General features: G+C 37.6%; 1 protein-coding gene across 3 annotated transcripts in view; it reads left to right on the top strand.

The window, feature by feature from the left end:
- slc16a13 (solute carrier family 16 member 13) overlaps positions 1-22,841 on the top strand; it is a 58,668-nt gene that overhangs the window by 14,041 nt on the left and 21,786 nt on the right. Inside the window, exons 2-5 of one of the 3 annotated variants that reach the window (XM_051924875.1) lie at positions 8,112-8,271; positions 12,650-12,690; positions 16,900-17,127; positions 17,601-17,747. In XM_051924875.1, coding sequence (XP_051780835.1) covers positions 16,923-17,127; positions 17,601-17,747 — 352 coding nt within the window. In that variant the 5' untranslated portion in view covers positions 8,112-8,271; positions 12,650-12,690; positions 16,900-16,922. Of the gene's footprint in view, positions 1-8,108; positions 8,272-12,649; positions 12,691-16,899; positions 17,128-17,600; positions 17,748-22,841 lie in introns of all 3 variants that reach the window. The other 2 variants (XM_051924874.1, XM_051924876.1) reach the window with 2 other exon arrangements.

Here is a 22,841-nt window from a genome sequence, read left to right as displayed (position 1 = left end):
TATGTAGATATGTGTATATGTAGATATGTATATATATGTATATGTATATAAATGTTTATGTGTGTGTGTATATTATATATATAATATATATATATATATATATATATATATATATATATATATATATATATATATATATATATATAAAAAGACAGCAACACTTATAACAATGACAACACAATTACATTGACAATCATGTTACGTTATTTTTAAAATGTTTCCTTTTTTTTCATAACCTCTTTAACACACTACTCTGCTGCGAAGCGCGGGTATTTTGCTAGTGTATATATATATATATTTATATATATACATACATACATATACACACATACATGCAGTTTCAATAACATAGAAATCAATATAAACATTAACATCATTATCATATGAGAATATGAAGTAATATATAAGAAGCACATTTCATATAAATATAAATTATTAAACAGTAAAATCTTCTTCTGTAATTTGCTACCGTGGCAATTTGTGTGTCTGTCCAGGATTTTAAATCACCTGTAGCTCGCAAACCGTTTCACCTATTGACTTGAAATCTGGTACACATATAGTACGTCACGTCTACTATCCGCTTTATGGGTGATGATTGTATTACTCTTTTTATCTTTATTTTATTTTATTGTAGAATCAACTCCTATCTGCGCACACCAGGGCGTCTGTGGGCGGATGCATATGGTGTATTCACTCCATGTTATCGTGCATTGCGCTGTCACTGGTATTTTGATAAAAGAATTTGAACAACATATAAGAAGCGTATAAATTATTAAACAGTAAAACATTAACATTTAAGAAGTAAAGTTACATTAAGTACTACTGCAGTGCCTTCGGGTATACCTCATTTTTTGTTTGCCCATTACATGCTTAAATGTATACATTTTTTGGTGTACCTACCCGAGAACACGCGACATATAACCGAGCGTGGGAGAAGCATGGATTTTAAACACGCGTTGAGTTCATCTGCTGGTCTCCCTCGTGGAATAACTGGTAATGTTTGACTAAAATCTACAGCGAGTAAAACGACATTACCTCCTATTTTTTTTTTACGATCTCTGAGATCTTGCTTTTTTCGGTTCAAGGCTTCATAAGCTCTTTTATGTTGTATGGTGTACTTATCCCAAACCATCATCTTTGAATGTTGCAAGACTTTCGCCTTGTATGTAGATCGGGGTAATTACATTCATTGCATTCCTAGTCTGAATCACAATCTGATTGTATGGGTGGTTACCTGGCACTGTAGGGTTGCCACCCGTCCTTTAAAATACGGAATCGTGCCGCATTTGAGAATGAAATTGCGCGTCCCGTTTTGAATCAATACGGGACGGGATTTGTCCCGTATTTTTTTTATCATTTTTTTTAAAGCAGCGTCTCATGCAAATCATCCCACACGCATTTTATGAAGATGCCTCCTTTCCTACTTATGATTGGGTAATACTTGATCTCATCGTTAGTTTGATTGGTCTTTTTAACTGTCCAGTGAGGAGGGCGGGTCTTTTAAGTACCAGTCTGCAAACTGTTGGCACTGAGATGTGGCACCCGCTGCAGTATGCGTCCCTTATTTTTTTGTATTAAAAGTGGTAACCCTACATGGCAGGTAACACTTAAGTTTGGTCATGAAGTCGTCTAAAATCCGCTACGTGCCCTCTTTTAATTGCGAGAAGCAGATATATATAGCCAAATTCTCGCGGTTCGTTGCGGCGAAGTACGGCTTTTAATTTTTTAATAAGAAAAGAAAACCTTTTTAAACGGATCGAAAATATACCAATAACAATTTGTTAAGGATCTGTTTTTTTGTGAACCTCGCTTTTCACAGCTGTCGCGCTACGGCGTGTGTTTAGTTTATTTGACAGTATGTAGATCGTGGTAATTACATTCATGGCATTCGTTTTCTGAATCACAATCTGACTGTATGGGTGGTTACCTGCCAGGTAACACTTTTGGTTTGTCAGGAAGTCGCCTTACATCCGCCACGTGCCCTCTTTCTGTTTCCAGAAGCTGATCATAGAATGGTTTTAATAGTTTACTTTCAAATAATGCAAAGAGTATGCGACATGTGTTTCTCCCTAATTCTGGGCTCATCAGGCATACACACTCACTGCATCACCTCTCGTGAATCGAATCTCTATCGTCAGCGCCAGAGTTGAAGCCCCTAACGTTGCGGTCAGCAAGTCGGCTAACATCCGCCATGTGCCGTCTTTCAGTTGCGAGAAGCAGATCATAGAATGGTTGAAACTGTTGCCCCTAACGTTGCGCCACGGCGTGTGGTTCGTTTATACCTCGTGTCTTCTCATTAAACTTTTATCTCGCGAATATGTTATTGCAATCCGCAGCGGGAGCGTTTCTATAAACTTAATTTAAACTTACGTTTTACACCGTGCTTTGTTTCCCTTATGAACATGCTTGTATGCTTCACTCGCTCCCTTCTGAATTGTTTAATGAATTTTTTGCTCTTCGCTGTTTGCGGCTCTTCCGTCATTTCCCCCTACTTCGTTCTTTTATCTCGCGAATATGTTATTGCAATCCTTAACGGGAGCGTTTCAATAAACTGATTTAAAATAGTTTTGCATTTACCTTTTTAGTAAAAGGCGAGCTTTTAAGCCTGAGAAATCACCCCGTAAATGCACACGTTTAATTGCACATGTGTTAATATGTATGGTTACACAGTATTAAAAGACAGTGAACAACGTCAGTTACCTTTGTTCCCGCGTTTGATAAAAGGCGAGCTTTTAAGCCTGAGACATCACCCCGTAAATGCACACGTTTAATTGCACGTGTTAATATGTATGCTTACACAGTATTAAAAGACAGTCAAAAATTAACGTCATTTACCTTCGTTCCCGCGTTTGACTCGTGCTGTAAATCTCTTCCTTGTTTTTAGTTCACGTGATTACGTAGGAGGCGTGATGACGCGATACGTGACTCCGCCTCCTCCATTACAGTATATGGACAAAAAATATATTCCAGTTATGACCATTACGCGTAGAATTTCGAAATGAAACCTGCCTAACTTTTGTAAGTAAGCTGTAAGGAATGAGCCTGCCAAATTTCAACCTTCCACCTACACGGGAAGTTCGAGAATTAGTGATGAGTGAGTCAGTCAGTCAGTCAGTCAGTCAGTCAGTCAGTCAGTGAGTCAGTGAGGGCTTTGTCTTTTATTAATATGTATAGATATATGTATGCATGTGTGTGTGTGTATATATATATATATACTGTATATATATGTATGTGTGTTTGTGTGAGTATGTGTATATATATATATATATATATTGTGAATTTCCCATTGGGATTAATAAAGTATCTATCTATCTATCTATCTATCTATCTACATACATATATATTTATTAGAAAAGGTTACCCCTCTTAATTCTTTGGATTTTTGTTTATCATTGGCTGAGCTTTCAATGTAGCAACTTCCTTTTAATATATGACATGCCTTATGGAAACTAGTATTTCAGCAGTGACATTAAGTTTATTGGACAAAATTAGACAGGTGCATAAATTTGGGCGCCCCAACAGAGATATTACATCAATACTTAGTTGAGCCTCCTTTTGCAAATATAACAGCCTGAAGACGCCTCCTATAGCCTTTGATGAGTGTCTGGATTCTGGATGGAGGTATTTTTGACCATTCTTCCATACAAAATCTTTCCAATTCAATTAAATTTCATGGCTGCCGAGCATGGACAGCCTGCTTCAAAACATCCCATTGATTTTCGATGATATTCAAGTCTGGGGACTGTGACAGCCATTCCAGAATATTGTACTTGTTCCTCTGCTTGAATGCCTTTGTAGATTTCGAACTGTGTTTTGGGTCATTGTCTTGTTGGAATATCCAACCCCTCCGTAACTTCAACTTTGTGACTGATGCTTGAACATTATCCTGAAGAATTTGTTGATATTGGGTTGAATTCATCCGACCCCCGACTTTAACAAGGGCCCCAGTCCCTGAACTAGCCACACAGCCCCACAGCATGATGGAACCTCCACCAAATTTGACAGTAGGTAGAAGGTGTTTTTCTTGGAATGCGGTGTTCTTCTTCCGCCATTGAAAAAAGCGCTTTTTGTTATGACCAAATAACTCAATTTTTGTCTCATCAGTCCAAAGCACTTTGTTCCAAAATGAATCTGGCTTGTCTAAATGAGCATTTGCATACAACAAGCAACTCTGTTTGTGGCGTGAGTGCAGAAAGGGCTTCTTTCTCATCACCCTGCCACACAGATGTTCTTTGTGCAAATTGAGCTGAATTGTAGAACGATGTACAGTTACACCATCTGCAGCAAGATGTTCTTGCAGGTCTTTGGAGGTGATCTGTGGGTTGTCTGTTAACCATTCTCACAATCCTGCACATATGCCGCTCCTGTATTTTTGTTGGCCTGCCAGACCTGTTGGGTTTAACAGCAACTGTGCCTGTGGCCTTCCATTTCCTGATTACATTCCTTACAGTTGAAACTGACAGTTTAAACCTCTGAAATAGCTTTTTGTAGCCTTCCCCTAAACCATGAGACTGAACAATCTTTGTTTTCAGATCTTTTGAGAGTTGCTTTGAGGATCCCATGCTGTCACTCTTCAGAGGAGAATCAAAGGGAAGCACAACTTGCAGTTGACCACCTTAAATACCTTTTCTCATGATTGGACACACCTGACTATGAAGTTCAAGGCTTAACGAGCTAATCCAACCAATTTGGTGTTGCAAGTAATCAGTATTGAGCAGTTACATGCATTCAAATCAGCAAAATTACAAGGGGACTCACATTTTTGCACAGCCAGTCTTTCACATTTGATTTAATTTCATACAACTAAATACTGCTTCACTAAAAGATGTTCCTAGGAAATGAAAGACATACCACTGTTATCTTTTTTGTTGAAAGTAGAGTCAATTATTATGCAGGCTGAGGGGGGATCCCAAACTTTTTCATATGACTATATATATATATATATATATATATATATATATATATATATATATATATATTACATATATATATATATATATATATATATATATATATATATATATATATATATATATATATATATGTATATATATATTTAGTGACGGGCGGCTCAATACCTCCCCGGGTGGCAGCTTCCCTGGCCGACGGTGATTCCCCAACCTCCCTCAGGGCTCCATGGGAGATGGAGTCCTCCACAGCCTGGTTGGGAGTTGGGGTGGCTGCTAGGGCGTGCTGCCTGGATTCCACAGCCCGGCTGGACAAATCTTCAGCTCCAGCCAGAACTGCAATTGGGACCAGGTGGTCAAGCACCTGGAACACTTCTGGGTGGGCTATAAAAGGGGCCAGCCACCACCACTCAGTGGCCAGAGTCGGGAGGAGAGGACAAAGCTTCAAGGAAGGAGTAGTGGTGCCAGAAGGGCATGTTTTGGTAGTGGTCAGTGCTTGTTTGGGACTGTATTGCCTGTGGGGTTCAACCTATTTAATCTGAGCAGTACTTCTCCCTATACAATTTCTAAATCACTCAGTACCTCCTTAAGTAGTCCCATTTTCCTGCTGGGAGGTTATCCACTTCCTCACTTGTGAAGACCCCAGGAAAATGCAAGTTTAGAGTCTGTATTTCACTGTCTGTATCTTTTAATTCCATTCCCCTTTACCATTCCTGATGCACTTCACCTCCTCTCTGACTGATCTTTTACTACTAAAATACTGAAAGAATGTCTTTGGGTTGTCTTTTGCCTTATCAGCTATGTTCCTCTCCAGCTGTCTCTTAGCCTCCCTAATATGCTTCTTAATGCTTGCCCTCATGTTTTAGTTTTATATGTCTTATTCATCTGTTTTTCCTTTGCAGCTTCTTTTTTTAACTCTTTATTAACCAACTGTTGAGTTCCTTTTAATATCCTTTTCATTCCAAATTTAGGTACGTACCTGTCCTGCATTACATGTAAAACATTTTTAAACCTGCTCCGCTACTCCTCAACTGTCTCCACCTTTAATATCTTATCCCAGTCTATCCTCCTTAAACTTTGCCGCATGTGCTCAAAATTTTCCCTACCAAAGTTAAACTTAATCATTTTAGTCTTTGATTCTGCACTCTTGCAAAACACTGAGAACTGTATTATATTATGGTTACTTTATCCTAGTGGTTCAGTCACCTCTACGCTTTCAATTCTAGCCTGATTATTACAAAATGTTAAATCCAGACAGGCTTCACCCACAATGGTGCTTTGACATACTGATTACGTCTAAAATCTCCTGATCTTATGCTCCACCATTTGCAAGGTTATCCCAGTTAATATTCAGATCGATAAAGTCTCCTTATTAATATTACTAAAAAGAATTTTTTTGAAATTGCTGTCTGCGTTGGGAGGTCTATAACACACTCCTAAAATAAAGCCTTTTTCCCAAATGCTTTCCAGGTTATGCCATATGTCTTCACTAAGATGGGGCTCATCATCTAGCTGAAGGGAACTTGCATTTAAATTATGTTTGGCCTAAACAGCACACCCACTTCCTTTTCTGTTCAGTCTATCCTTCATAAAAAATGTGTATCCCTTTGTTATACTCCTCCCCATCTTTGTTATTTAGCTAGCGTTCTGCAATTGCTATAATATAATAATTATGCTCTTCTATATACAACTCCAGCTCACTTGCCTTATTTTTGATACTTCTAGCATTAAGCTATTTTTAATGTGTTGCTCCTTTCACTTCTAAACGTTTGGTTAGAATTTACATTACTACACATTTTTATTTTTACAATATTGTTTGTTCCACCATGTACCGTTCTAAACCTGGCCTGTCCTAAACTCCCTGCCCCCACTCACCATTCCCTAGTTTGAACAGTCCTTGACTAACCTACTCATATGCCTCCCCAATAATGGGAATAACGATGAAGAAATGGCAAAAACCATACCTTTTGGCAAATTTGAAGACGCCACACATTCCATCAGTCTTGTTCAATTGGCTAAGTTGTCCCAGTGTCATAATCTAGAAACTTGTAAAAGTAGGTTGTGTTTTACATTCATGGTGCTCTAATATAGTGTAAAGTAATTTATGCACTTGTTTAGTTGGATCCCTGGTAGACTAAGGAACTGCTTCGGAGGTGAACAATGAGTCAGTAGTCATTATGGAACCATCAACCTTAAACTTTACAACCAGCAACTTATCCAGTCAGCCACATAACCTAACATTATTTTATTTTATACAATTTTAAATAATGAATGCCATCCCAAGGCACTTTGTTTTATGTTTCTACTTTTGGATCTTTAAATGAGTCATTACATGCCACACAGTGAATGAGCAATAATAATTGAATGTACAGCTTTATGGATCTGTCCCTATGCTACAAGAACCATTTTATAGTTCACCAGTCACTAAGGTTTTTGTTTTTTGTTTAAAAGCTCAATGTCTTCTGGGTTTGGAGATTCTATGCAAAAACTTGTAAACAGCCATTGCTATGGAATATTCAGAAATTGTTTACAGCTCTTTGCGCCAGTTACTATGCACTGGAGGGAGTAAGTAAGGTGTTTTCTATGTTCAGAGCCAGATGATTTATTCTGCACCAGATCATGTTTATGTATCTCATTTATATGGGTTGTTGTAGGTCTGTGGCTAGTGTCATTGATTTTAGCACAATCGGTGCTAATGGAAAAATATGTAATGAGGGCACAGAGAATGCTGTAATGAGAGAGTGTATGATGAAGGGTTGGATGGAGACTGGAATAATACAAAGACTGTACTCAAGGTTTACATTACTGAAACACACTGGAAGAGACATGAATTGTGTAATAAGTTTTGTGTGTCAACCATCTGTTTTCAGTTTACTATTTTATAATTATTGAAAAGCTAAACATGAGGAAAATGCATGATGTTGATTCTGTGCGTGTCTCAGGATATGTGGCTTCAGGGATACATTTAAAATATCTTTTATTATTTGGTAGATATTTTATTTCTGCAAAAGTATATTAACAGAAAGTTTGTATGCACCTGATGTGGTATTTACTCATATGTAGTGGTCCCTATTGTATTAATCAAAAAAATCCATTATTGGGATAACTCATCAGTACAGAGCAGATCATTTATTGTAGCCAAGTGCTTATAGTCTGAATATTTTTTTCTCTTTTTTTTCCCCCCAATATGTTGTCCTAAAGAAGAAATCAAGATGCAGTTTGATATGGATGTACTGGAAAATGTAAACATGGCCACTTTATATAATGTGACATTCTTGAACCTGCTTAATCCAATTCAGTATTACAGGAAGCCAGAGCCTATCCTGGCATTTCATGTATGGCTCCAGTGAGATACAAAATATTGGTAAGTACTGTGTTAGTTTACCTTAATTGTTTGTGCGTTTGATATGTAATAAAGTGTCAAAAGATATTTTTAAGTGGTCTGTGTTTATGAGCACATAGATGTGTAACTTTTACCACACCCCATCTCTTTCTCTCGCCTTCATAATCCCCAAGGGCACAGCAGGTAAATTTTAATTATTAATCATTTTTAATTGTGAAATTGATATTTGGCCTCTATCACTAAATGTATTTTATGCATGCATCTTTTTTGTTTAATTTTAAAATCAGCAGAACATACAAAATTTGAAGGTAGTTTTAACATAGAATAATGTAAGACTAGTACTTTAAGTGCTATTGTCATTGTATAGTATTTGGATTTTAATAGTACTGATATCAGCATTCATTTTCATAATTATGTTAATTTTTTTTGTTTATTTTTTAAATATATTTTGACAAAGCTGGTATTTTTGTGCTACACTATGTTTTAAGCCATAATTCTTTTGTTTCATTTAATGTCAACACTTTAACTATATGTATTATTAAACCTGAACCGTGTCTTGCTGTAGAAGAGTTAGAGTGCCCTGTTCATTTTTTTAAATCATTATTATGATCTTTATAATGTATAGATTAGAGCAAGTCAATGAAAATTGAAACATTTGGAAAGATAGTCTTGCATGGATTTGGGTTAGATAACTACTAGATTTGTCACATTTCAACAACATAAAAAGCATTTCTGATGCAATAATTTATTTGATGTTGCGTTACAATGAACAACAACAACAACATTTATTTATATAGCACATTTTCATGCAAATAATGTAGCTCAAAGTGCTTTTACATGATGAAGAAAGAGAAAAAAGATAAAGTAAGAATTAAAATAAGAGAACACTAATTAACATAAAATAAAAGTATGGTCCGATGGCCAGAGAGGACAGAAAAAACAAAAAAAAAACTCCAGACGGCTGGAGAAAAAATAAAATCTGCAGGGGTTCCAGGCCATGAGACCGCCCAGCCCCCTCTAGGCATTCTACCTAACATAAATGATCAGTCCTCATTTTATTCAGGGTTTTCATGGAAGGACTTGATGATGACGGTCACATGGACTTCTGGCCTTTAATCCATCAGTGTAGGGACATCATGGTGCTTTGATTAGGTGGTGGTGGCGCAGGTCGCCACCACAGAAAACTGGAAAAAGAACAGAAGAGAAAGTAGGGGTTAGTACGGATTTTGGAGCCACCATGAATAGTAATGATAATTAGTTGAATATGCAGAGCATCAGGATTAAATTAAAATGAAGTTATGAGAAAGCCATGTTAAAGTAATGTGTTTTAGCAGTATTTTAAAGTGCTTCATCGTATCAGCCTGGCGAATTCCTATTGGCAGGCTATTCCAGATTTTAGGTGCATAACAGCAGAAGGCCGCCTCGCCACTTCTTTTAAGTTTAGCTCTTGGAATTCTAAGCAGACACTCATTTGAAGATCTAAGGTTATGATTTGGAATATAAGATGTCAGACATTCTGATATATAAGATGGAGCGAGATTATTTAAGGCTTTGTAGATAGATAGATAGATAGATAGATAGATAGATAGATAGATAGATAGATAGATAGATAGATAGATAGATAGATAGATAGATAGATAGATAGATAGATAGATAGATAGATAGATAGATACTTTATTAATCCCAGGGGGAAATTCACAAGCAGTATTTTAAAGTTAATTCTGAATGACACAGGTAACCAGTGTAGTGACATCAAAACTGGAGAGATGTGCTCGGATTTTCTTTTCCTAGTTAGGATTCTAGCAGCTGCATTCTGCACTAGTTGCAATTGATTTATGTCTTTTTTGGGTAGGCCTGAGAGGATTGCGTTACAGTAATCTAGTCGACTGAAAACAAAAGTGTGAACTCATTTTTCAGCATCTTGCAACGTTATAGGAGGTCTAACTTTTGCTATATTTCTTAAGTGAAAAAATGCTGTCCTAGTAATCTGATTAATATGTGATTTAAAATTCAGGTCAGAGTCAATAGTTACCCCTAAATTCTTTACCTCTGTCTTGACTTTTAATCCTAATGCATCAAGTTTATTTCTAATAACCTCATTATATCCATTATTGCCAATCACTAAAATATCAGTTTTCTCTTTATTTAGCTTGAGAAAATTACTACTCATCCACCCAGAAACACAAATAAGACATTGTGTTAGTGAAACAACAGTGTCTGCGTCATCACGTGGTATTGATAAATACAGCTGTGTGTCATCAGCATAGCTGTGGTAGCTCACGTTTTGCCCCGAGATAATCTGACCTAACGGAAGCATGTAGATCGAAAAGAGCATTGGACCCAGGATAGAGCCTTGTGGAACACCATATAGGATATCATGTGTCTTTGAAGTATAATTACCACAACTAACAAAGAATTTTCTACCTACCAGGTAGGATTCAAACCAATTTAAGACACTGCCAGAGAGGCCCACGCATTGACTAAGGCGATTTCTAAGAATATTGTGATCAATGGTGTCAAATGTGGCACTCAGATCTAAGAGGATGAGAACAGATAAATGGCCTCTGTCTGCATTTACCTGCAAGTCATTTACTACTTTAACGAGTGCAGTTTCTGTACTGTGATTTGTTCTAAAATCCGACTGAAAATTATCAAGAATAGCAGGTTTATTGAGGTGGTCATTTAGCTGCATAATGACTGCCCTCTCTAGAATTGTACTTAAGAAAGGCAGGTTAGAAATAGGTCTAAAATTTTCAAAAGCAGAGGAGTCGAGATTATTTTTCTTGAGTAGGGGTTTAACTACAGCAGTCTTAAGACAGCCTGGGAAGACCCTCGTATCTAATGACGAGTTTACTATGTCAAGAATACTATCAATTAGCACACTGGATACGTCTGAAAAAACTTGTTGGTATTGGGTCAAGGACGCAGGTGGAGGGCCTCAGTTGAGAAATTATTTTATATAAATCAGGTAAATCTTTCCTGGTGAAAGAATTTAATTTGTTTATAATGGAGTACTGGGGCTTAAGAGGATGCGCAGTGTTGGGGAGATATACTATGTTATTTCTAATATCATTAATTTTTTGATTGAAAAATACAGCAATAGCCTCACAAGTTTCACTGGAAGTATTCTGGAGGCATTCCATTGAGTTAGCTGCGTTTAGCAGACAATCAATTGTAGAGAGTAAGACTCTGGGATTACTAGCATTGTTGTTTATAATTCTAGAGAAATAGCAGCGTCTCTCAAGACGGACTGTGTTATTGTATTCTGTTATTTTAACCTTCAATATGTCATAGTGGATAGTTAGTTTAGTTTTCCTCCATTTACACTCAGCTCTCCGGCATGTTCTCTTTAAATCAGACACTCTTTGGGTCTTGCATGGTATAACAATGCTAGAAGATTTTGTAACTGTCTTTTCAGGTGTGACTATGTCAGCAGCAGCTCTCACCTTAGTATTAAATTTTTCCACCTTACTATTTACATTATCCTCGCTATTGTAGTCAGCACTACAAACGGACTGGTTGCTTAGAATGTTTGTAAATTTTGAAGCTGCTGATGAATCAAAGAAGTGTTTTTTAACAATATGCTTCTCATTAATGTTTTTTATCATTATTTCTATATTAATAGTAAAAGAAAATGGTCTGATAGACCAATATCAATGATCGGCTTCACATCAACTTTCAGTCCTTTAGTAATCACTAAGTATAATGTATGACCTGCTTTATGTGTAGGCTGATTAACGAGCTGTCTCAAATCTAAAGAGTCCAGGAGGTTCATAAATTCTTTTACTTTTGGGTCACACTGATTATCGATATGAAAATTAAAGTCACTAACTATTAGGAGCGTGTCATAGTTCGTAATTATAATTGACACCAAGTCTGAGAATTCCTCAAAGAGAGACACATTGTATTTAGGAAGTCTATACATGGATAATACTAGAAACTGAGAAACTTCATGAATAACAACAGCAAGATACTCAAAGGACTTGAATTTACCAAAACGGACATCTTTACACTTTACACTTTGAAGTTTCTATGTTTCTGACCTGCAGTTGCTTGAACTGCACCGGCTACGCAATGCCAAACTAAGTTACAAAGAATGACTTGCATTTTCTTTGAAACAGGTGTAACCTGTTTATTCTTACACAATGGGAACAATGTTGATTTGGCAAGCTGTAAACTGGACTCAGTGAAACTCAGTTTTATGACATACTTTGGAACCTGGTTTGTCCAGCTGTTAAATAAGTTGCTTCATTTTTACTTTATGTACTGTAATTTATAAGAAATATGTTTTACACAAGACTCCCCTATCTCCATATAGTGAAAATACATAATTAAACATTCTGAGTTTTCTTTTCTCTGCCATTTTTAACATGGTGGACTTTAAATTTCTTTTTCTTAGGGTGAAAAAAGCTGAAAAAAGTAATTGACAGGTCTGCAAAGGTAATTAAACTACAGTCTTATTACTATGAACAAGTGAATGTTTGCTAACATTTCCATTCAATTTTGCAAATGTAAGAAAAGTAAACCTAAGAAATCCTTACAAAAAGGTATTTTGGAAAGCAATAATATTTTATTTGTATGAGTTAACTGTTTAGTCTTCAAAATGAAAAACATTTATGTATATATTAGATCTGTATATACATATAGATCAAGACTGGATAGAAGCTGACACAGTACAACCTGTTGACAGTGACTTATGGTTAGAGTGTTGCACTGAGTATGTTCAAATTGCCATTAATCTGGTTAAGGCCAAATAACCATGGATACATGCGCCCCTGTTGAAATTGACCGAAGGATGGTGATTCAGTTTGGAAATGAAAACAGCATGAATCAATGAAAAGTTCATGAATGGTTGAAAGGTTTAAAGTGAGAAAGAACAAGTGTAACTGACCAACAATACAATCAATAAATCAATCTTAATTTTATGAAGGTAACATGGCAGTTTTAGGAGTTTCTGAGATTTTTCTTGTACCCACAATTGTGTGTAAATTATTATGTGTTACATAAATAGTTTAAATTAAACCAAATCTGTTTGCACAATTTACTTCTTTTTGATTTTTTTATATTATACTTTAATCATACAAGGTTGTTACCAGTTAATAAAGAATGTAAATTACTATTACAGAATATGAAATGAAGTCTAATACATACTAACTGGCCACTTTATTAGGCACACCTGTTCAACTGCTTGTTAACGCAATTATCTAATCAGCCAATCATATGGCCGCAACTCAATGCATTTAGGCATGTACAACCTGCTGAAGTTCAAACCAAGGATTAGAATAGGGAAGAAAGGTGATTTAAGTGACTTCGAATGTGGCATGGTTCTTGGTGCTAGATGGGTTGGTCTGAGTATTTCAGCAATTGCTGATCTCCTGGGATTTTCACACACAGCCTTCTCTAGGGTTTACAGAGAATGGTCAGAAAAAGGGTAATTATGCAGTGAGTTGCAGTTCTCTGGGTGAAAATGCCTTTTTGATGCCAGAGGTCAGAGGAGAATGGCCAGAGTTGTTTGAGCTAATAGAAAGGCAACAGTAACACAAATAACCTCATTTGTAACAAGTGGTTTGCAGAAGAGCATCTCTGAATGCACAACATGCCAAATCTTGAAGCAGATAGGCTACATCAGCAGGAAACCACATGGGGTTCCACTTTTGTCAGAAAAGAACAGGCAACTGAGGCTACAATTTGCATTGCCTTGCCAAAATTGGACAATAGAAGACTGGAAAAACTTTGCCTGGTCGGATGATTCTCTATTTCTGCTGCAACATTTGGATGGTAAAGTCAGAATTTGGCGTCAACAACATGAAAACATGGATCCATCCTGCCTTCTATCAACGGTCCAGGTTAATAGTAGGAGTGTAATGGTGTGGGGGATATTTTCATGGCATGCTTTTGCTTCTTAGTACTAGTTGAGCATCACTTAAATGCCATAGCCTACTTGAGTATTATTGCTGACCATGTCCAGCCCTTTATGACTGCAGTGTACCCACCTTCTGATGGCTACTTCCAGCAGGATAACACACCATATCACAAAGCTCAAATTATCTCAAACTGGTTTCTGGAGCATGACAATGAATTCACTAGACTCAAATGGTCTCCACAGTCACCAGATTGCAATCTAATAGAGCACCTTTGGGATGTGGTGGAACAGGAGATTCACATCATGGATGTGCAGCCAACAAATCTGCAGCAATTGTGTGATGCTATTATTACAATTTGGACCAGAATCCCTGAGGAATGTTTCCAGCACCTTGTTGAATCTGCACCAGGAAAAATTACAGCAGTTCTGAAGGCAAAAGGGTGTCCTAACCAGTACTAGCAAGGTGTACCTAGTAAAGCGGCCGGCAAGTGCGTACACAGTATTAAGAATAATTGATTTTATCGAATCTCTGGAACAATTAAAAATGCTTTACTGTCTTTGGAAAAAGAAACACTTTGGCCCCAAGTTATTATTTGGTTTTATAGAAAAGTGCAGGTAGTTGCATTTTAGATCAAACTTGTCCTAGCCTCGAGGATAGTGATGAGTGAACCCTGCTGAATTAGCATTGCCTCGATTTGGCAAAAACGGGGAAATGTTTGGGAATTTCTATGAATTCTTCAAATTGCATTGAAGTCAGTGTGGAAGGAGAAACTGAACTAGTTTTGAGTGGATTATAATGGTTCAATAGTGTTTTAAGTTACCCTGAGGGCTAGGAAACCATTTGCCAACAATGCTTGACCAAGTATTGTGGCCAAAAATTTGAACAACATAGCTAACTGCTGTGCCACCATAACTCTTAGAGATAAAAAAGATCCCTATCTTGAGATTGCATTGTATATATTCCATTTAAAAGTAAATCCAGCTGTGTTCTTCATCTAATTGCTTGTCTCCCTTTGCACTTTCTACACTGACAGCTTTGCTGCTATATCAGACACTTGGCCCACTTCATTCTGAACTGCATCATGCATTAGAAGTAGAGGCAGACATACCCATTGAAAAGCAAAGGATAAGCTTTATATATTCGGGGATTGTCCCATCCAACAGTGGTTGCCTCAGCTCAGTCATATGTTGGCCTCTCAAAGCATCACGGGGCACTGGGAAAAATTTGGCAATTGAAGTACAGGCAAACCCAAAAAATTAGTCACGCAAAAAACTTTGGTGGATTTTTCCAACAAAAACTAGTCCAGGATGAGTAAATACCCCACTGGAAAAGGAGTCTTATTTTTTGTCTTAAATATATTAAACATAACAGAATAAAACAATTAAGTCTTCTGATTTGATTATTTAATTTCCTAGACATTGATTAAGGTACTGTTGCATTGCAAACACTTTTTTAGACACGTGCTTGCTAAAAACCAACTTCAGCATCTGTTTATACACATCAAAATGTTGGTGGGAGCGCAAAGTTTGTCTTGCTACTGGACAGCCTGTACCTGTTTGTATGATCCCATGCTATCTTCAGGAGTATTTAATTGCTGAGAAGGATAGTAGCATGTTGTATTCAAACCAGACTGATGTGCCCCAGGTTTAGTGGAATTGTGACTGTTTAAAATGAAAACATCCATTTTTAAGACTTATCCTCCGGGTGCTCCGGTTTCCTCCCACATTCCAAAGACATGCAGGTTAGGTGGATTGGTGATTCTAAATTGGCCCTAGTGTGTGCTTGGTGTGTGGGTGTGTTTGTGTGTGTCCTGCGGTGGGTTGGCACCCTGCCCAGGATTGTTTCCTGCCTTGTGCCCTGTGTTGGCTGGGATTGGCTCCAGCAGAACCCCGTGATCCTGTGTTCGGATTCAGCGGGTTGGAAAATGGATGGATGGATGGATCTTCTACCAGTAATTCAACCCCTGTGTCCAATGACTCAAACTTCAGCAAGGCAAATGGCAAAGTGCCAACTAACATAACTTCTTAGTCTCAAGGTTTTCCTCATACTTTATAAGCAAACAGAAAAATCTGGTACTTGGACTTACTCTGATCACTCCTGTTGACAACACTATAATGCTCCTTTGTTGCAAACAATAAACAATGTGCTCACATAACAGACATAAATGTTGAATAGATATGTCAGTCTTGTCACTAGTGATTTGAAGATTTCTTCTGTTGCTTACAAACTGTTGGAGTTTAAAAAAAAAAAAAAAAACACATACTGTTTTTATTCCTAACTGGTTTAATCTGGAATATTTTCAGGTAGATTAAACAGTTCTGTGTGTTGTTCATATAATAGTGAAACAGCATTAACATTGAAAAATGTTTTTAATAATGTTGTATAATTTTTCTGTGGCGTTCATTGAATTTTTTTGTAAAGGGGGCTCTAGATGTCAAAAAATGAAAATCATATGCAGTAAAACAATGCGCAGGGAGCCATTCATCCTTCAAAATAATGTATTTCTGGACTGAAATGAGAGTTCAAGATTTGATCTGTTCATCACACACAGACTTCACACTAAAAGTGATGTAGTTAACTCAGTTGTAAGTCAATGTTTGTGTACTTCCTATGCATGTAAAAGAGATATAAAACCAGAATGGGAAGTCTATGCCTCCTTTTGAGGCAAACCATTTACGAGCTACAATAGTTTTATGTGTTTTAAATACTTCTATGACAAATAGGCTGCATCCATGAAACTTTTTTATGTCTGTGTCTTCATTACATTATTCTTTTCTTCCTGCAGCCTGTCTACTATTCCTATAAGTGATGCGCCCCTGGGTTTATACCAAACCACCAGATGGAGACTGGGGATGGATGGTTGTGCTTTCACTGTTTCTGGTGTCAGCTCTGGTCTTCGGGCTTATCCGATCATTTGGGGTCTTCTTTGTGGAGTTTACAAAGTACTTTGAGCAGCCTGCAAGTTCTGTGTCCTGGATCACATCCATTGGAGTAGCATTGCAGCAGTTTGCAAGTTTGTTCATTTTTATATTGTCTTTGTTTAGTGATGGGAAAAAAGGTTTAAATTGTATTGTGGAGATAAAAAATCATAAGAAATTATCAAAGGGCAAAGATGCAGATAACTGAACTTCAGTTTTGGGAACAGTAAAGTACAGTACTATCAAATATATTAATTAATTGGAGGGACTGTTTGTGTAAAGGGTAAGTGTCATATAAAGAGGAGAGACTACCATGAGCCACAAACTTAGGGTGGCAGCTAACATATTGAGAGGGCAGAACATATACAGTAAGAAACAAGGGTTTATGAACTTAAAACGTTGTAAAGTTTGACAAATTATGATTGTGTATTGGGCTGTATAATTTAGGAATAGGAAGGTGTGTTTTCCTCTGGCTAGGCCTGGATTATGTATTTCTGCTCTAGCAAAATATTTTAATTGGGATACTTGTCTAACTATACTTGCTTTTCTTCTCACTGTTTTCTTTCAGGTCCTATTGCCAGTGCCTTATGTAACAAATATGGAGCAAGGCCAGTGGTGATGGTCGGTGGAGTGTTGGCAAGTTTAGGACTGATTGTGGCATCTTTAGCTGCCACTAACCTTCTGCATTTATATTTATCCATTGGCCTTCTGTCAGGTAGGTGTGCATCACAGTGATGAGGTGCTTTAAATTTAAGTGGTGAGCTTCCGCTACACTGCATGTTCAAGGTTAAGAATGATATCTTTATCTTACTGAATGTTGTTTTTGTTTCCTAAGAAATGCTTTGAAACCAACACAGAAAAGAGGCAATTATTAAAGTAAAATACAGCAGGAACTGAAGTACTAATATTCTGTATAAAGTGAAGTTAGTGCAGTCTGAATCTTTAATTATGGAAATATATTTCAAGTGTTTTTGCAATCTTCACATTAATACAGTGAATACTGATTTTTATGTAACACATACTTTGGTACTTCATCTAAACTTTGCTTATGTATAAGCCTGAACCTGCTCTGAAAATGTCCATTAATGGAAATATTCACAACAATGCATAATGTTTTAATACAAATAGCAATTTACAGAAAAGGTTTTATTCTTATTAATAAAATGGCAGTCAAAGTAGTATTAATACACTTTAAATTACAAAAAACAAAATAATTTAAAATGAACCACAGGTATATATACAGTATGATAGTGTGTCAGTCTTTTGCTTAAACATTCCACAGTGTATTTTTGTACTTTTTGATAAGTTCTGTTGTAAATATGTCATTCTTTCAGAACACTTTTTTTTTTTTTTTTTATTTACAAGATTGGAAGTTTGTAAAAAAAAAAAAAAAATTGCTACACTTCCTAATTCACCATCAGCACTCATTCAAAAAAATGTTAACTAGTAAGGATAAGATTAGTGACACTATATCCATATTTTAGCAAATATTGTTGCAGTGCTCACCACCAAACCACTTTCAGCAATGCTGGAAAAGAGAAAACTCTATCACTATCTCGGGCAAGAAGTGGAATTCAATAATTCACAACATTCATTCTTTTTGAATTTGTGCTCCCCACCTCAAAAAAAAGAACAATTTTCAGCAGAATTACAGGTGTTTAACTCTCTCCAAACTACAACCTTAAATATATCAGGGATTGGACACTAACTGCCATTGAATACAGGCAGCTACGTCCTCACTCAAACATACGTTTTGGAAGAGTGCAAAATTAAATCACTATCTGACAGTGTATTCTCTGCCTTCTGTTTTGTATAGCAGTTTGTCAGATATACATTCAGTAATTATTTTTAATATGACAATAAGTTCTTCCAGTGAAATGTTTTGTATTTACATTCCCTCAGTAAGCTTTCTGCAAAAATTAGTAACGCTGCATAGATTTCAATACATTGTGCAAAAAATGAAAAAAAATTCCTATAAGGCCTATTGTACTGGGAAAATATTGCCACACTCTGCTGTACAGTATATTAAGGCCTACATTTGGAGTCCATATAATTATTTGTAAATACAAATGTACTAGGTAAGATAATTTCAATAAGTGCTATGAAAAATGTAGTAATTTACAGAAATCAAAAGGAATAATGGAAATTAATGTTTGTCAAGTTCATCAAACTTCTTCAAGTCTAAAAAAATAAAATATACACTAGTTAGAATTTCGGACACATCAGAATGAAAGTAGGACCATGCTGTAACATTAAGTGAATTCTAAGCTAGAAAATAGATTGTATAAAAGAAAAGAATATATATACAGTATATATATATATATATATACAGGTAAAATTCCGTTACAACGAATATCTTTACAACGAAATTTTCATTACAATGAAGTATTTTTATGGTCCCGACAGCTTCCCCATATGACACGAGTCTATAGAAATCTCGTTACTATGAAGTACATTCAGCAGATACTTTCATTATAACGAAGTGCACAAAAAACCTTGAAATGCTTGAATGAATCATCCACAGAGCAGTTAGTTCTGTGGCCGCAGCTCAGTTGTGCACAATGATCCCCAAACAGAAACACTGTAATTTTTTTTTCCTTCTTCGAACTTTCCCCGTACAGTTTTTTTTTTGCCTTTTTTGTTTCCAGCTGTTTTCAGTGATACCTTTTAGTTATTGCACGTCAACATTTGAAAAACATCCATTGGAATTTAACTCATTGTCACCCTACTATAGAAACGGCAGACACGAAAAAACGATAACAGTTCATATTATATAAAAAAAATAATAACTTTTGCAGCTCTCGATTGCGGCAAAAAGAAAAAAGATGTTGCCAGTGAATTCGGAATTTCGCTATCGCTATCGACGCTGTCAACTTTTTTGTCCTGTCCTCACAGGTGGCGCAGTGGTAGTGCTGTTGCTTTGCAGTAAGGAGACTGGAAGATTGTGGGTTCGCATCCTGGTTCCTCCCTGTGTGGATAGCGCTTTGAGTACTGAGAAAAGCGCTATATAAATGTAATGAATGATGATTGAAAGACAAAGCAAAAAAAGTAGAAAACTCTCAGGTTGTGAACATATGTGAACTGCTGCATTTGAAGACGTCAAAAAAGCCATTTTTATGTGGTTCAGTGATTCTCGTTCAAGAAACATTCCTATTAATGCGCCACTCATTTATGAGAATGTGAGGTTTGTAAACTCTCTTCGGACCACCCACAACTAGACAGCAAGCCGAAGAGAGTCCCGAAGTGCGATCTCCGCGTCTGTACGGGGCAATAGCAGATATGCTGCGTCTCTCCGCCAAAGTAAACAGTGTCACGCTTGGGTCACAGATTTGCACAGAAACACAGAAGATTGTAGAGACAGGAACTTTATTCAAACACTGCAAACAAACATGTCTCTTTTTCAAAAGTATAAACGTGCTCCTTGACAAGACGGTGATGACAAATCCGTCTCACAATTAAATGAATGCAAACATATCTTCCTCTTCAAAGGAGTGCGTGTCAGGAGCAGAGAAGGACAGAGATAGAGAAAGGCAAACAAACAATCTGCAACTGACAGGTGCTTTTGGACTTTTAAGTCTGCTAAGTACCGCACGGATCACGCGATAGATCAGCCGCAAGTAAGCCCAGCAGCAAGGGAGCAATGTGAAGGTAGTCTTTCAGCGTCTTTTTTTTTTTTTACCTGTAGGGGTGCGAACAGCCCCCCAGCTCACAACAGAAAAGATCTCGAGGGGTGATGCAAGGTTAGGTGCACGTAAATTGTAATGCAGATACTGTAACAGGATTACTTGATCACTGACCTGGCCACGACTCTGCCTGACTGCTGTGTCTGTGTATAGCAGAGTGGCAGATCACGCTACGATAAATAACTGTGCCGCTCCTGTTTCAAGCTGAATAAAGCTGGTTTTGCTAAAGTACTGAGACTAAGCCTCGTGTTTTGAGGTGCAAGACAGGGACTTATAGTGCGACCACAATCTTTTATGATTTGCTTCTGTGGCGCTTCATATCATCGCTGTGAGCCTCCTATTGCCCTGCCCCAGCAACGGACAAACAATCTTCTACAGACGCTGCAAGCGCACTTCAGGACGCGTCGTTCCCGTTGGGTGGGGAGTGGGGGGTCTCAAAAGAGTTCAGAAACCTCACGATATGAAGAAGAAATAATGATTCGGCTCCTGATTGATAACTGTGCAGCCCACAACATGCTCCCACATTTAGATAATGTTCGCTTTGAATACCTCCCACCCAATTGCAGCGCATCAGCCATTCGTTTTGGGCATCATTCGCACCCTGAAAGTGTATTATCGCAAGGAAATGCTGAGAAACATTCTCGTCAGCATAACTTGTAGGCAGGAGGAGATTATAATTAATGCGAAAAAAGCTATTGAAATGATTGCAAACGCCTGGATACAAGTTAAAGAAAGCACTATAGTAACAAATACAGAATCTCATTACAACAAAATTTTCGTTACAATGAAATATTTTTAGGTCCCTGTAAGTTCGTTGTAACGGAATTTTACCTGTATAATATAATCATACTAACACATTTTTAGTTATAAGTAAGAATGACCCGTTCACTTTTATGAAAATAGATGGAGTAAAAACCTGCAGCCACTGTGGTATCCCTGGATTGGATTTGAGAACCTATAAAAAAAATATATATACTGCTAAAAAAAAATGAAAGGACCACTTTTTAATCAGAGTATAGCATCAAGTCATTGAAACTTCTGATATATTGATCTGGTCAGTTAAGTAGCAGTGGGGGTTGTTAATCAGTTCCAGCTGCTTTGGTGTTAATGAAATTAACAACAGGTGCACTAGAGGGGCAACAATGAGATGACCCCCAAAACAGGAATGGTTTAACAGGTGGAGGCCACTGACATTTTCCCTCCTCATGTGTTTTTTCACTAGTTTTGCATTTGGCTACGGTTCGTGTCACTACTGGTAGTATGAGGTGATTCCTGGACCCTACAGAGGTTGCACAGGTAGTCCAACTTCTCTAGGATGGCACATCAATACGTGCCATTGGCAGAAGGTTTTCTGTGTCTCCCAGCAGAGTCTCAAGGGCATGGAGGAGATTCCAGGAGACATGCAGTTACTCTAGGAGAGCTGGACAGGGCTGTAGAAGTTCCTTAACCCATCAGCAGGACCTGTATTTGCTCCTTTGGGCAAGGAGGAACAGGATGAGCACTGCCAGAGCCAACAAAATGACCTCCAGCAGGCAGGCCACTGGTGTGAAAGTATCTGAACAAACAATCAGAAACAGACTTCAAGAGGGTGGCCTGAGTGCCTGACATATTCTAGTGGGCCTTGTGCTCACTGCCCGGCACCCTGGAGCTTGATTGGCATTTGCCATAGAATACCAGAATTTGCTGGTCCACCAGTGGTGCCCTGTGCTTTTCACAGATGAGAGCAGTTTCACCCTGAGCACATGTGACAGATGTGAAAGGGTCTGGAGAAGCTGTGGAGAACGTTATGCTGCCTGTAACATCGTTCAGCATGACCGGTTTGGTGGTGGGTCAGTGATGGCCTGGGGAGGCATATGCATGGAGGAACGCACAGACCTCTACAGGCTAGTCAACGGCAACTTGACTGCCATTAGGTATCATGATGAAATCCTTGGACCCATTGTCAGACCCTATGTTGGTGCAGTGGGTCCTGGGTTCCTCCTGGTTCACAACAATACCCGGCCTCATGTGGCGAGAGTATGCAGGCAGTTCCTGGAGGAGGATAATAATAATAATGAAGATATTGATACCATTGAGTGGCCTCCATGCTCTCCTCACCTAAATCCAATAGAACACCTCTGGGACAT

This window comes from Erpetoichthys calabaricus, chromosome 3, assembly GCF_900747795.2.
Source record: "Erpetoichthys calabaricus chromosome 3, fErpCal1.3, whole genome shotgun sequence".
Classification (NCBI taxonomy): domain Eukaryota; kingdom Metazoa; phylum Chordata; class Cladistia; order Polypteriformes; family Polypteridae; genus Erpetoichthys; species Erpetoichthys calabaricus.
Note: the sequence above shows the minus strand (reverse complement) of the source record. Positions and strands in the feature narration are given on the sequence as shown.